At 35.8% G+C, this 15671-nt stretch overlaps 1 protein-coding gene across 4 annotated transcripts in view; it reads left to right on the forward strand.

Moving 5' to 3' along the window:
- PRKDC (protein kinase, DNA-activated, catalytic subunit) overlaps positions 1-15671 on the forward strand; it is a 244993-nt gene that overhangs the window by 83419 nt on the left and 145903 nt on the right. For all 4 annotated transcript variants that reach the window (XM_064588357.1, XM_064588358.1, XM_064588359.1 and 1 more), the window contains 4 exons: positions 5852-6037; positions 6429-6533; positions 7602-7769; positions 9447-9574. In XM_064588357.1, the coding sequence (XP_064444427.1) occupies positions 5852-6037; positions 6429-6533; positions 7602-7769; positions 9447-9574 (587 nt within the window). The remainder of the gene's footprint in view (positions 1-5851; positions 6038-6428; positions 6534-7601; positions 7770-9446; positions 9575-15671) is intronic.

Here is a 15671-nt window from a genome sequence, read left to right on the forward strand (position 1 = left end):
TGACATAGAGTTTGAAATACGTCACACTATATAAAAAACATTTTATTATTCCATAAGTGAGAACTCTTGTTTTGTACTTTGATCTCTCAAGTTTAATGTCACTTCTCCCACTCTTCTGACCTTAGTCTCCCACTAGTATTTTTGAACAACCAAAATATTTCTGGTGTGTGCTGTATTTTTGTATTTTGCCCATTTTTCTTTTGGGGTGAAACTTCTTATTAATTTTTAAGAGATTTTTGTATATTAAGGATAGTAGACCTCTGTCATGTATGCAGAAAGTACTTTTTTCTATTGGCCATTTGTCTTTCAATCTCACTTAGAGTGTTTATTCTATACAGAAATATTTATTATAGTTAAATTTATTAATCTTCTTTTCTATCATTCCTATCTTCCGTGTCATACTTAGAAAGGCCTTCTTCACCCCAGTATTATCGGTCTAAAATCTGCCCATCTTTTCTTCTGTTACTTTCATAGGTTCTTTTTTTAACAAATATAAATAATGCAAAGAGCACACTTGCATATTCTTGAAAGTGAAATTTAGAATTGTTTTTTTGGGTTATCACCCTTTCCACAACATGGTAGGGATTTTAAGTGATAATACACCGAATACTGAGTAAATTTAAACCAAATTGACCTTTTTAAACATAAGCCTACTTCTTCTAAGGTACATATTTCCATTTATTCAACCCTTTACTCATATTCTCAAATTTTTTTTGTCATACTATTATGTAGAATGCTATCATTTTATTCATCTAGTTACTGCACATTTCTTAAGAACATTTCTAGATATTGGATGCTATTCAGTTGTAAATGTAAATGGAACATTTTCCCTTTATATTTTTTTTTTGGAAAGATTTATTTATTTGAAAGAGAGAGAGAGAAAATGAGTGGGGGAGGGCCAAAGGGGGTGGGGGAGAGAGAGAGAGAGAGAGAGAGAGAGAAGCAGACTCCCTGGCTGAGCATGGAGCCTGACACAGGGCTCAGTCTCATGAACCTGAGATCATGACCTGAGCTGAAATCAAGAGTCAGACTCTTAACTGACCGAGCTACCCAGGCTCCCCACCTTTTTATTTTCTTTTCAAGGATGTGGTAATCAGAAAACTACTGATTTTGTTTATTTTATAACCATTCACATGAATGAATATTCTTTTTCTTTTTTCCAAATTTATGGAGATATAATTGATATATAACATTTTGTAAGTTTTAGGTGTACAACATGCTGATTTGATTTAATCAAATTTGATAATCATACAGAATGATTACTGTGATAAGTTTAATGTTCATCACCTTATATTGATAAAATTTTTTCCATACAATGAGAACTTTTAAGCACATCAGCATTTTTCGGATATGTGATACAGATTTTTAACTTCAGTCACCATGCTGTACATTACATCTCCAGAACTTAATTATCTTATAACTGGAAGTTGTACCTTTGACCACTTTCATTCATTTTGCCCAACTTCACATCCCCTGCCTCTAGCAAGCACCAGTCTGTTCCCTATGAGTTTGATTTTTTAGATTCCATGTATAAATGATACACAGTATTTAACTTTCTCTGTAGGATCCATTTCACTTAGCATAATGTTGTCAGGGTCAAATCTATGTTGTGACAATTGGCAGAATTTTCTTCTTTATAATGGCTGAAAAAACTTCATTGTATATGTATATACCACATCTTCTTTATTCATCTGCTGATGGACACTTAGTTTGTTTCCATGTCTTTGGCTATTGTATATAATGTTGCAATGAACATGGGGATGCAGATATATTTTTTAGATAGTGATCTCCTTTTCTTCAGATAAATACCCAGAAGTGGAATTGCCGGACCATATGGTACTTCTGTTTTTAATTTTTGGAAGGACTGCCACACTGTATTCCATAGTGGCTGCACCAGTTTACACTCCCACTAGCAGTGCACAAGAGTGCCCTTTTCTTCACATCCTCACCAACACTTTTGTCTTTTTGATGCTAGTTGTTCTTACAGGTATGAGATGATACCTCACTATGGTTTTGATTTGCATATTCCTGATGATTAGTGATGTTGAGCATTTTCATGTATCTTTTCATGTACCTTTTGACTACCTGTCTTCTTTGGAAAAATGTCTATTCAGTTCCTCTGCCCATTTTTAAATTAGATTGATTTTTTCTGCTGTTGAGTTGTATGAGTCCTTCATATATTTTGGATATTAACCCCTTATCAGATACAAGATTTACAGATATTTTCTGCCATTTTATAGCTTGCCTTTTCATTTTGTTGGTGATTTCTTTTGCTGTGCAGAAACTTTTTAGTTTGATGTAGTTCCACTTGTTTATTTTTACTATTGTAGCCTTTGCTTTTGGTGTGAAATCCAAAAAAACAATCATTGCTAAGACCAATGTCAAGGAGCTTATCCCTTAAGGAATTTTATGGCTTCAGGTCTTAAGTTCAAGTCTTTAATACATTTTGAGTTGATTTTTATGTATGGTGTAAAATAGATTTCAAGTTTCATTCTTTTGCATGTAGCTGTCCGGTTTTCCCAGTACCATTTATTGAAGAGACTATCCTTTCTCCATTGTATATTCTTGGCTTCTTTGTCCTTCATTGTATATTCTTGGCTCCTTGCATGTGTTTATTTCTGGGCTCTCCGTTCTGTTCCATTGATCTATGTGTCTATTTTTATGCCAATACTGTATTGTTTTGATTACTTTGACATAGCATGAAATCAGGAAGCATAATGCCTCCAGCTTTGTTGTTCTTTCTCAGGATTGCTTTGATTATTCAGGGTCTTTTGTGGTTCCATACAAATTTTAGGATTGCTTGTTCTATTTCTATGAAAAATTCCATTGGAATTTTGATAGGGATTATATTGAATCTGTAGATTGCTTTGGATAATACCAACATTTTGGCAATATTAATTATTCTATTCCATGAGTACAGGGTATCCTTCCATTTATTTGCATCTTCAGTTTTTTTCATCAGTGTCTTCTAGTTTTCATCATACAGGTTTTTAATCTCCTTGGTTTAATTTATTCCTAGGTGTTTTATTCTATTTGATGCAATTGTAAATGGGATTGTTTTCTTAATTTCACTTTCTGATAGTTGGTTATTAGTGTATAGAAATGCAACAGATTTTTGTATATTGATTTTGTGTCCTGCAACTTTACTGAATTTATTGATTCATTTTAATAGTTTTTTGGTGGAGTCTTCAGGGTTTCCTATATATAATATGCCATCTGCAAACAGAGATAGTGTTACTTCTTCCCTTCTGTTTTTGATGCTCTTTCTTTTTCTTGTCTGATTGCTATGGCTAGGACTTCCAATACTATGGTGAATAAAAGTGCTAAGAGTGGACATCCTTTTCTTGTTCCTGACTAGGGAAAAAGCTCTCAATTTTTCACTATCAAGTGTGATGTCAGCTGTGCATTTATCATATATGGCTTTTACTATGTTGAAGTATGTTCCCTCTGTACCCGATTTGTTGAGTTTTATCATGAATGGTTGTTGAATTTTATCAAATGTTTTTTCTGTATCTATTAAGATGATCCTATGATTTTTGTCCTTTATTTTGTTAATGTGGTATATCACGCTAATTGATTTGCAGATGTTGAACCATCCTGGCATCCCTGAAATAAACCCCACTTGATCATGGTATATGATCCTTTTAATGCATTGTTGAATTTGGTATGCTGATGTTTTGTTGAGGAGTTTTGCATCTTTGTTCATCAGAGATATTTTCCTGTAATTTTCTTGTAGTTTCCTTGTCTGGTTTTGGTATCAGGATAATGCTGGCCTCATGGAATGAGTGTGGAAGTGTTGACTTGTCTTCTAGTTTTTTTAGAAGAATTTGAGGATTGGTCTTAGTTCTTCCTTAAATGTTTGGTAGGATTCACAGTGAAGCTATCTGGTCCTGAACTTTTGTCTGTTGAGAGGTTTTTGATTACTGATTCAACCTCCTTACTATTAATTGGTCTGTTCAAATTATCTCCTCAAGATTCAATCCTGGTAAGTTGTATATTTCTAGGAATTTATCAGTTTTTTTCTAGGTTGTCCAATTTGTTGGTGAATAATTGTTCATAATGGTCTTTTATGATCCTTTGTATATCTTTGGTGTAGAAATACCTTTTTGAAACAAGGAAGTTAAGTGAAAGCCTCCCTGAATTCTGAACTTTGAGGCTTTTAGCTCTCTTCCCCCAGTTTGGCTCCCAGAATATGGTTGGTTAGGTATAATACCTTCAGGCAGGATATCAGAATATTTTGACAAGCCTAAGAGAAAATGAAGATTAAGTGTCATCATTGCCCAGCCAACCTTCACTGATCCTTATTGCCAGTGACCTTGCCACTGCCCAGTACTTTTAGTCAGTATCTCAATATGTGCCAACAGCCAGGGAGCACCAGGCATCGAGGAAATGGATTCTAAAAGGGATAGGCAGGTAAAAAGCTATTTGACACAGAGACTATTCAGTGAAATGGAAATGTAAAGAGAAAAGAACCACAGAAATGAAAGAAGATAGCTTATTGACGAAATAAGAATTGCTACTGAAAAGAACACTGAACAAAAAAGAACATTTGAGAATTAAGCATAGGCATCAGAAATTAAAAAATGAAATGGGTTTGGAAGATAAAATTTAGAAACTCTCCCAGAGAATAAAGTAAAAAGACAAAACAGAAAGTAATAGAGAAAACATGATGAAACTTGGGATCCACTGATAAGGTCCAGCACCAGGACCTCCTCCTCAGGGGGAAGATACGCCCTCAAGAGAATGTCCCAGAAATGAAGGCCTTGAGCTTCCAGATGGGAAAGGGCCATTGAGTATCCAGCACAGTGTATGAAAGCAGCCTCACATGGAGCAAATTTCTTGACAGTTCAGAACCCCAGGGGCTTCACCATGAGAAAAGATTCTAAAAAGTTTCTGCAAGAGAACCTGATTACATTTTAAAGGATCAAGAAATCAGATGCCGTTTGTCTTTGCAACTGCAGAGTGGACACTAGAAGACTGTAAGCCAAATTCCTTTCACAATTCAGCAAAGAAGATTCCAACCTAGAGTTCTGAATCTGGCTAGACTATCAGTCATGTGTGAGAGTTGAATGCAGATGTTTCAGATGTTCCAGATCTCAAAGGAATCTTATCTCCTATGCGCTCTCATCAGTCAGCCAAGAAAGTGGAAAATGTTGGATCTGGGAAGTTGGCTCAAACACAGAGAAGGGGACCATTCTCCTGGAGGGTGCTGAAGTGACACCCAGAGGGCAGTGATCACAGACATTCCAGAGTGGGAGCTATGTTGCCACTGAGATGGAGCTGATAGACTTCCTGATGTGTTTAGATGTCTTGAGGTGACTTCATTAATTGGGGAGAGTTTGATGGCAAATAATGATAGGCACATTGAAAACAGCAAAGAAAGCAGGCAAGTTAATACTTCAGGGAGATCAGAATGTTGTGTAAAAATGATTGCATTGTCATAATGATAAGAATATTGAATATTAATCTAACCAAAATTAGGATTTCATCTACTGGAAAGGTGTTGGGACAGGAAATGTGTGTGTGTGTGCAAGCATGTGTATATGCTTCTGTGCATGTGCCTGTATAACAGAGGAGAGTTAATTCTTCCTCTTATCGAGAATGCTCCCAACTAAGAAAATAAGCAATAGGATGAACATGATTTCATAAAGGAGACCACCTTATGCTTTTGTGGGAAAATTTACATGTTAAGTTTTTCTTCTCAAATTTGAGGAGTTATGAAATAAATAGCTATTACAGAAATAGCATCTTTATTTTCCAAGAATAGCTTTGAACTGAAAGTAGATTTTGTTATATATCCATCAGTCTCGATACTGAGGATTTTTCTTCAAGTACCACACACTTATTTCAGGTAAGCACCGTTCTGAATGGTATGTTAGATCAGAGCTTCAGGGATCGAGCCAGCCAGAAACACCAAGGACTGAAACTTGCGAGTACAATTCTGCACAACTGGAAGAAGTGGGACTCCTGGTGGGCCAAAGATTCTGCTCCTGAAAGTAAAACAGCAGTGCTGACCTTACTGGCCAAAATTTTGCAGGTACCTTGAGAAACCTTAAAAAGGAAGTTGTTTTGGACTCTGTAAGTTTTATCTTTAAAAATGTGATGGAGATTTCTTAAGAAGCTCATTGCTTTGATAAGTAAAAAAATATTTTCACTGGACATTGGCTGATTACCTTACATTTTATACTTTTTCCATTATTATCATTTATATTCATTATCCTTTCCTATACTTTACCTTTTAGTGTCTTTACATGCATTGTCTTAGCCCATAAATTTAAAATATTTCAGAACAAGAATTGTTAAAATATTGTTGAAGCCGAAGAACAAATTTCTAGATTATTTCTGAAATTAAAAAACTTAGAAACTGTGTTAAAGGAAATTAGAGGCATAATACAGAAATGTATCATGTTTTATTTCCTCTCCTTTAGATTGATTCATCTGTATCTTTTAATACAAATCACAGTGCGTTCCCTGAAGTCTTTACAACATATGCTAGTCTACTTGCTGATTCAAAGTTGGGTTTACATTTAAAGGTAAGTGATGAAAAAGATTTTTCTTTCGGATTACATTCTCCATTATTTTCCCATTTTATATTTTTACATATTTGTGATGTTTTCTGTTTTTTATTATGGAAAATTTCACACATACTAAAAAGCAGAGATTACGTGACCCTTGTGTACCTGTCACTCAGCCTCAATAGCCATCTGTCTATGGGCATGTCTGTTTCAACTATGCAGCCACTCCTACCCTTGAAAGATACCCCTGGCATCATGTTACTTGATCTGCACATACTTTTTTATGTCTCTCTAAAAGATAAATATAATCACAATGAGTTTCCCATACTTAGAAGAATTAATATTTGTCTTTTTATATGTGTGGTTCAAATTGGCTTTTTTGAGAATTGCTCTATTAGTGAATGACAGAATTTAAACTATTACTCAGTCATTTTTCTATTAATAACTATATCTTGGTAATTTTTAGAGTCAAGAACTTAATATTATAATTTTAAAGTCCTATAATAATTAGATTTTATGTTCTAATAAAATATGGCCTTAATGAAAGACGTCTTTTTAGTAGACTGTAAGGATATTTCTTTGGAATTTTCTGTTCTGTGGTTAATCAAGTTTCTCATTCCTCAGTATGAGGGAGCCTGGGAACTTTCTTGCCACGCAAGGGAGATGAGAAATACCATCTAGTTTCTTTTACTCTTGTTATAAACTTCTGAATTAGCTCTATGAGAAATATTTATAAATTTTCCCATAGGTTGTTCAGTATGCTCTTTCCACACCAAACTTATCCAGTGTATCTGTATGAGAGTCTGTATTTGTAGAAGGAGAAATCACACAGCATCATCATACAGTGTCCTATTTAATTACATGTATAGCCCTGAGTTGGCCTGCTGGCCTCCAGAGTAGAAGCTGAGATACAGTATTATGTTCAGGTTGGTTTTCAGTGTAATCTAGAAGGTATTCTGAAGTCATTCATTGAATCCACACAATGCTTTATTTGCAAAGCCTTAAGAAAGCAGTAATTTTATTTATTCTATAGGATTCATAAGCCCTGACTGGTGCAGTTTCATTATGTCTGCATTGCTCCCACAGGGTCAGGCTGTAATTCTTCTTCCATTCTTCACCAATCTTACTGGAGGCAGTCTTGAGGACCTTAAGCATGTCCTTGAAAAGCTTATCATTTCTAATTTCCCCATGAAGTCTGAAGAATTTCCCCCGGGAACTCTGCGGTACAATAATTATGTAGACTGCATGAAAAAGGTTAGTTTTTAGTAGTACCAAGTAGTGAAGTTAAAACATTGTATTTCTGTTAAATTTCTTGATGAAAAGAAGTAAGTGAAATATTCAGAGCCAGAGAGGTATTGTAACTTTAAGAATTCAGTTCAATTCATTTTGAAAGCTGGGTAGCTGTGGAGGCAGATGCATGTCTAAATCCTTTGGAATTCATTCCCTCTTGTTTTAAATTGAAATCTTTTATACAGAAAAACAGTGTGAAATATTCTATGCATAATGTATAAATTTTGAAAATTAATGCCAAAAAGAGCTAAGAAATAGAATAAAGTAGTGGTTATTTGAGAAACATTTAGTGATTATCACCTATATTATTTAATATATAGATGAGGGTCTCTAAAATACCAGTGGCTTAAACAAGGTGGTAGATTGTTTTTCCGTACAATACTAGATTGTTGTTATTTATAGCAACTATATACAGGTTTCCCCTGCTATCCAGAAGTGGAACATTTCTGTGAAAACTTTTGTAAGCCAAAATGTCATAAAGCAAATAAGCAGTTACCATTAATTTGTATGGAAATTTTTTGAGCATTCCCAGAACCAAAAAATATCCTCTCTTAGACTCTTTTGATACCAAAGGACACATCTTGCTAACAGGTGCACAGAATAAATTGAGATAACGCACAGATGCTCAAAGACAACAGTTCAAAGCTATGGTGGCTTGATGCTGAGATGCTGAGTGTAGTTTCTGGGGAAAGAGCTTGGTGGTGCCACTCTCAATGCTCAGGATACATGCTGCCTCTAGCTTGCCAGTCACCTTTCTTGAATGGTGCATTCCTGTAATCAGCAGGTCATTAATGGGGTGACACCATTATGTAGGTGCCATCTAAGCATCCTGTTTCCCAAGCAGTCTGTTACCTAACGGTTAGAGTATCCGCAAAGCTTCTACATAGATCTTTGGTACTTTCTCTTAATGTAAATGTGCTAATGTAAATATAAGTACAGTCACTGAACATTTGAGAGAAGCTTCCAACCTTAAAAGATGTAAACCAACAGGAAAAAGGAACTCAGAGGGAACTGAGTCAACAAAGGGAGATGGGAGGTGAGAACATCAAAGAAACTGTGAGAGTAGTTTCAGAGATGAGAGAAGGCATTGTGTCTGTGAAGTAGAACAAATAAGTGCTCTTGGAAATTAAATATATAAAAGCAAAATTTTAAAAAAATTCACAAAACAGAAGATAAAATTGAGGCTATTTCCTAGAAAGTAGAACAAACAAACAGACATCAAGATGGAAAATGGGGGAGTAGAGAACATTAGATGAACAGCCTAGAACAGCTGCTGTGCAGTGAAGATGGTGTGGAAAAGACATGTCTCCAAAATAAAAAAGCCCCCAGAGTACCTGGAATGGTGAAGACAAAAACCTCAGTAAAGTCACATCATCGTGGAATGTCAGAACCTGGAATCAGATCTTTCAGAAGATCCTGCCTGCTGTAAGAGAAAAAACATCTGCAAAACCTTAAAAGAATCAAAACTCAAATATTTAGCAAACGTCATTATATGCCAGGCATTCACTGTAGCTGCAGAAATGGCAAAAATGTTAGCATTTGTTACTTCTCTGTGAAATCCGGTTTTAATTTTCCATTTTGTTATTACTGGTAAGAACAAAACAAAAATAAAGATCCAAGAAAAAAATTTTTTTTCTCTAGTTTCTAGATGCATTGGAATTATCTCAAAGTCCTGTATTGTTGCAGTTGATGACGGAAATTCTTTGTCGGGAACAGCAACATGTTATGGAAGAATTATTTCAATCTACTTTCAAAAATATTGCCAGAAAGTAAGTCATCCTATTCTAGTCTGGGACCGGAGACACCATATACTTTTTATTTCTGTGGGGAATTATCTTCTCTGTTCCAAAAAAAGTTGAGTAGCAATTGCAGTCAACTCTTACAACTCAATTTTATTTTGTTTTTCTTGATGGAGAAAAAAAGACTTACTGTGAAAGTTTCAAACATTTTTTTTATTGTGAAAGTTTCAAACATATGCAAAGCTAAAGGGTAAGCCTGTAACTGAACATCCAGATCAAACACGCATTAAGCACTTTCCAGCCTTATCAACCCTATTTTAGCCTCTTTTTTTTGTGCTGTAGTTACTGAAATAAAGCAGATCCCTGATGCCATGTCATTTCACCTCTAATTCTTTTTTTGTTTCTTTTTAATTTTAGTTAACATACAGTGCGTTATTGGTTTCTGGGGTAGAATTCAGTGATTTATGACTTACAACACCCAGTGCTCATCACAAGTGCCCTCTTTAATAAACATTACCCATCTAGCCCATCCCCCACATTCCTCCATCAACCCTCAGTTTGCTCTCTATTGTTAAGAGTCTCTTATGGTGTGTTTCTCTCTCTCCTTTTTTTCTTTTCCCTCTTCCCATATGTTCATCGGTTTTCTTGGGGTGGGGGCGCAGGCAGACGGAGAAAGAATCTTAAGCAGGCTCCATTGTGGGCTCCATCTCATGACACTGAGATCATGACCAAAACTGACTCAAGAAGAAATAGAAAATCTGAGTATATCTTTAATCAATAAATAAATAGAATTACTCATTTAAAATCTTACAAAGGAAAGCCCAGATCCAGATAGCTTCCCTGGTGAATTTTCATCAGATATTTAAAGGAGAAATAAGACCAACCCTTCATAAACTTTTCAGAAAATAGAGGAGAAAGGAATACTTCCCAGCTTATCCTGTGAAGCTACTATAGACAGATAACAAAGCCAGACAGAAACATTGCAAGAAACGTATAGACCAATATCCTTCATAAATATAGACACAAAATTTTTCAAAACTATATTAAAAAAAAATTCCAACAACATATATATATTCTACAATATAATCAATTGGGATTTGTCCTAGGAATGCAAAACTAGTTCAGCATCTAAGAATCAGTTAATAGTATATACTATATTAAAAGACTAAAGGACAAAACCACATTATCATTTCAGTAGATACAGATAAATTTTCAATGAGATCCAAAATCCATTCATGATAAAAAGGACAAAGGTCATCTATGGAAAACCAACAGCCAACAAAATTTTTAATAGTAAAAGACTGAATGTTATTCTCCTGTCTATGAACAAGGCAAGGGCATTTGCCCTTTTCAATTCAACATGCAGTTTTGGGGCACCTGGGTGGCTCAGTCAGTTGAACTTCCTGGAGTTCAGAACTGGAGGTTCTAGCCAGTGCAGTCAAGCAAAAGAAAGATATAAAAGGCAACCAAATTGGAAAAAAAAGGAGCAAATTCTTTTTTTTTTTGAGAGAGAGAGAGCATGTGTGCATATGCGGGGGAGTGGGGTGGGATTGAGTGGGCCAGGTGGAATGGGGCGGGGTAGAGAGAGAGAGAGGGAGAGAAGCCCAAGTAGACTCCGAGCTGAGTACAGAGCCTGACTTGGGGCTCAATCCCATGATCCTGAGACCATCACCTAGCCGAGAACAAGAATCGGAAGTTCAACTGACACCCAGGTGCCCCAGAACTCTCTTTATTCACAGATGGCATGAGGTAGAAAATCCTAAAGATCTACAGAAAGCTATTAGAACTAATGAACAATTGTAGAAAATTTGTAGGGTATAGGATCAATGTTAAAAAATCAATTGTTTTTTTTATATATGAGCAGAAAACATTTAGAACTATAAATAGGAATATAATTGCATTCATACTATCACCAAAAAGAACAAAGTACTTAATAAATTTAACAAATGAAGTACAAGACTTGTACACTAAAACTTAGAGCCCATGTTCATGAATTTGAAGATTCAATATTGTTAACATGGCAGTTGTGTAAATTTAATGCAGTCCCTATAACAATTGTAGCAATACATTTTTTGTGTGTGCAGTTTAAAATTTTCATTTTAATTATAACTTACTTAGAATATACTCTCTGAGGATACACAGTGAAAGTTAATTTCTAAAATCCCTTGGTAAATTATTTTTCAATATGTGGTTATTAAACCAATTAGGTATGCTTATTTTAATTAATTTTCAGAAATAGAAATTGTTTATCTTTTGCCTTTTGATCTAATTTTCTTTTTGAAAATGTAAAATATTTACATGATTTGGAAGTCATAACTATATAATGAACTGTATTTAAGAGTCTTGCTTCTGTCCGTGTCCCCTCTCTTATTCCTCCTCATCTCCCTTTTATTCCACCTCATATCTTCTACAGATAACTCCATGTCAGTACATAGAGATCTTCCTCAATCCTTTTTTAATTTAAATAACTGTATAATTATTCACTGTACAGAAATAGCATAGTATTTTAAAGCAGATTCCTACTGGTAAACTTTTGGGTTCAATATTTTGCTATTAAAAATAATAACACAGTGAATAGCCCTATGTATGTGTAATTTTTTTTTGCCTATATATATATTTTTAAATTTTATTTTATTTTACTATGTTAGTAATCATACAGTATATCATTAGTTTTTGATGTAGTGTTCCATGATTCATTGTTTTTCTATAACACCCAGTACTACGTGCAATACATGCCCTCCTTAATACCCATCACCGGGCTCACCCATCCCCCCACCCCCCGCCCCTCTAAAACCCTCAGTTTATTTCTCAGAGTTCATAGTCTTTCTTGGTTCGTCTCCCCCTCTGATTTCAGCCCCTTTCATTTTTCCCTTCCTTCTCCTAATGTCTTTCATGCTATTCCTTACGTTCCACAAATAAGTGAAACCATATAATAATTGACTTTCTCTGCTTGACTTATTTCACTTAACTAATCTCCTCCAGTCCCATCCATGGTGATGTAAAAGTTGGGTATTCATCCTTTCTAATGGCTGAGTAATACTCCATTGTATATATGGACCACATCTTCTTTATCCATTCGTCTGTTGAAGGGCATCTCAGCTTTTTCCACAGTTTGGCTATTGTGGACATTGCTGCTATGAACATTGGACTGCATATGGCCCTTCTTTTCACTACATCTGTGTCTTTGGGGTAAATACCCAGTAGTGCAATTGCTGGGTCATAGGGTAGCTCTATTTTTAATTTTTTGAGGAACCTCCACACAGTTTTCCAAAGTGGCTGTACCAACTTGCATTCCCACCAACAGTGTCAAAGAGGTAACTGCCTATGTTCACCTCTAGGATTTTGATGGATTCCTGTCTCACATTGAAGTCTTTCATTCATTTTGAGTTTATCTTTGTGTATGGTGTTAGAGAATGGTCGAGTTTCATTCTTCTGTATATAGCTGCCCAATTTTCCCAGCACCATTTATTGAAGAGACTGTCTTTTTTCCATTGCTTATTTTTTTCCTGCTTTGTCAAAGATTATTTGACCATAGAGGTGACGGTCCATATCTGGGCTCTCTATTCTGTTCCACTGGTCTATATGACTGTTTTTGTGCCAGTACCATGCTCTCTTGGTGATCACGGCTTTGTAATATAGCTTGAGATCAGACAATGTGATGCCCGCAGCTTTGTTTTTCTTTTACATTTCCTTGGCGATGCGGGGTCTTTTCTGATTCCATACAAATTTTAGGATTCTTTGTTCTAGGACTTTGAAAAATGTCATTGCAATTTTGATCGGAATGGCGTTGAAAGTATAGATTACTTTAGGCAGCATAGATATGTTAATAATGTTTATTCTTCCGATCCATGAGCATGGAATGTTTTTCCATCTTTTTGTGTCTTTTTCAATTTCTTTCATGAGTGTTTTGTAGTTCCTAGAGTATAGATCCTTTACCTCTTTGGTTCGGTTTATTCTGAGGTATCTTATGGTTTTTGGTGCTATTGTAAATGGAATCATTTCTCTAATTTCTCTTTCTACAGTTGCATTGTTAGTGTATAAGAAAACAACTGATTTCTGTGCATTGATTTTATATCCTGCCACATTACTGAATTTGCTGTATGAGTTCTAGTAATTTGGGGGTGGAGTCTTTTGGATTTTCTACATAAAGTATTATGTCATCTGCAAAGAGAGAGAGTTTGACTTCTTTGCCAATTTGAATACCTTTTATTTCTTTTTGTTGTCTGATTGCTGTTGCTAGGACTTCTAGTACTATGTTGAACAATAGTGGTGAGAGCGTGCATCCTTGTCGTGTTCCTGATTTTAAGGGAAAGGCTCTCAGCTTTTCCCCATTGAGGATGATATTTAACTGTAAGTTTTTCATAGATGCATTTTATGGAGTTATGAAATGTTCCCTCTATCCCTATATTCTGAAGTGTTTTACTCAGGAAAGAATGCTGTATTTTGTCAAATGCTTTTTCTGCATCAATTGAGAGGACCACATGGTTCTTCTCTCTCCTCTTATTAATGTGTTCTATCACATTGATTGATTTGCGAATGTTGACCCACCCTTGCATCCCGGGCATAAATCGCACTAGGTCGTGGTGGATGATCCTTTTAATGTATTGTTGAATCCTGTTAGCTAGGATTTTGTTGAGAATTTTGGAATCCATATTCATCAGGGATATCGGACTGAAATTCTCCCTTTTGATGGGCTCTTTGCCTGGTTTGGGGATTAAGGTAATGCTGGCCTCATAGAATGAGTCTGGAAGCTATCCTTCTGTTTCTATTTTTTGAAGCAACTTTAGGAGAGTAGGTATTATTTCTTATTTGAATGTTTGGTAGAATTCCCCAGGGAATCCATCAGGCCTTGGACTCTTGGGGAGGTTTTTGATCACCGCTTCAATCTCATTACTGCTTATTGGCCTATTCAGGTTCTCAATTTCTTCTTGTTTCAGTCTTGGTAGTTTATAGGTTTCCAGGAAGGCATCCATTTCTTTTATTTTATTTTATTATGTTATATTAGTCACCATAAATTACATGATTAGTTTTGATGTAGTGTTCCATGATTCATTGTTTGCGTATAACACCCAGTGCTCCATTCAATACGTGCCCTTCTTAATACCCATCACTGGGCTAACCCATCCCCCAACCCCCCTCCCCTCTAAAACCATTAGTTTGTTTCTCAGAGTCCATAGTCTCTCATGGTTCGTCTCCCCCTCCAATATCCCCCCCTCATTTTTCCCTTCCTGCTATCTTCTTTTCGTTTTTAAACATATAATGTGTTATTTGTTTCAGAGGTACATGTCTGTGATTCATCAATCTTACACAATTCACAGGGCTCACCATAGCACATACCCTCCCCAGTGTCTTATCACCCAGCCACCCCATCATTCCTATCCCCCCACCACTCCATCTTTCCTATCCCCCCACCACTCCAGCAACCCTCAGTTTGTTTCCTGAGATTAAGAATTCCTCATATCAGTGAGATCATATCATACTTGTTTTTCTCTGACTTATTTCGCTTAGCATAATACCCTCTAGTTCGATCCACGTTGTTGCAAATGGCAAGATTTCATTTTTTTGATAGCTGCATAATATTCCATTGTATGTATGTATGTATGTGTGTGTGTGTGTGTATATATATATATATATATATATACCACATGATCTTTATCCATTCATCTGTTCAGGACATCTTGGCTTTTCCCATAGTTTGGCTTTTGTGGACATTGCTGCTATAAACATTGGGGCGCACATACCCCTTTGCATCAATACATTTGTATCTTTGGGGTAAACACCCAGTAGTGCAATTGCTGGGTTGTAGGGTAGCTCTGTTTTCAACTTTCTGAGGAACCTCCGTATGTTTTCCAGAGTGGCTGCACCAGCTTGCATTCCTACCAACAGTGTAGGAGGGTTCACCTTTCTCTGCATCCTCGCCAACATCTGTCGTTTCCTGACTTGTTATTTTTAGCCATTCTGACTGGTGTGAGATGGTATCTCATTGAGGTTTTTTGATTTGTATTTCTCTGATGCTGAGTGATGTTGAGCACTTTTTCATGTGTCTGTTGGCCATTTGGATATCTTCTTTGGAAAAATGTCTGTTCATGTCTTCTGGCCATTTCTTGATTGGATTATTTGTTCTTTG

This window comes from Mirounga angustirostris, unplaced genomic scaffold, assembly GCF_029215605.1.
Source record: "Mirounga angustirostris isolate CCGP_5_RB_7025 unplaced genomic scaffold, mMirAng1.0.hap1 SCAF_4, whole genome shotgun sequence".
Lineage (NCBI taxonomy): Eukaryota > Metazoa > Chordata > Mammalia > Carnivora > Phocidae > Mirounga > Mirounga angustirostris.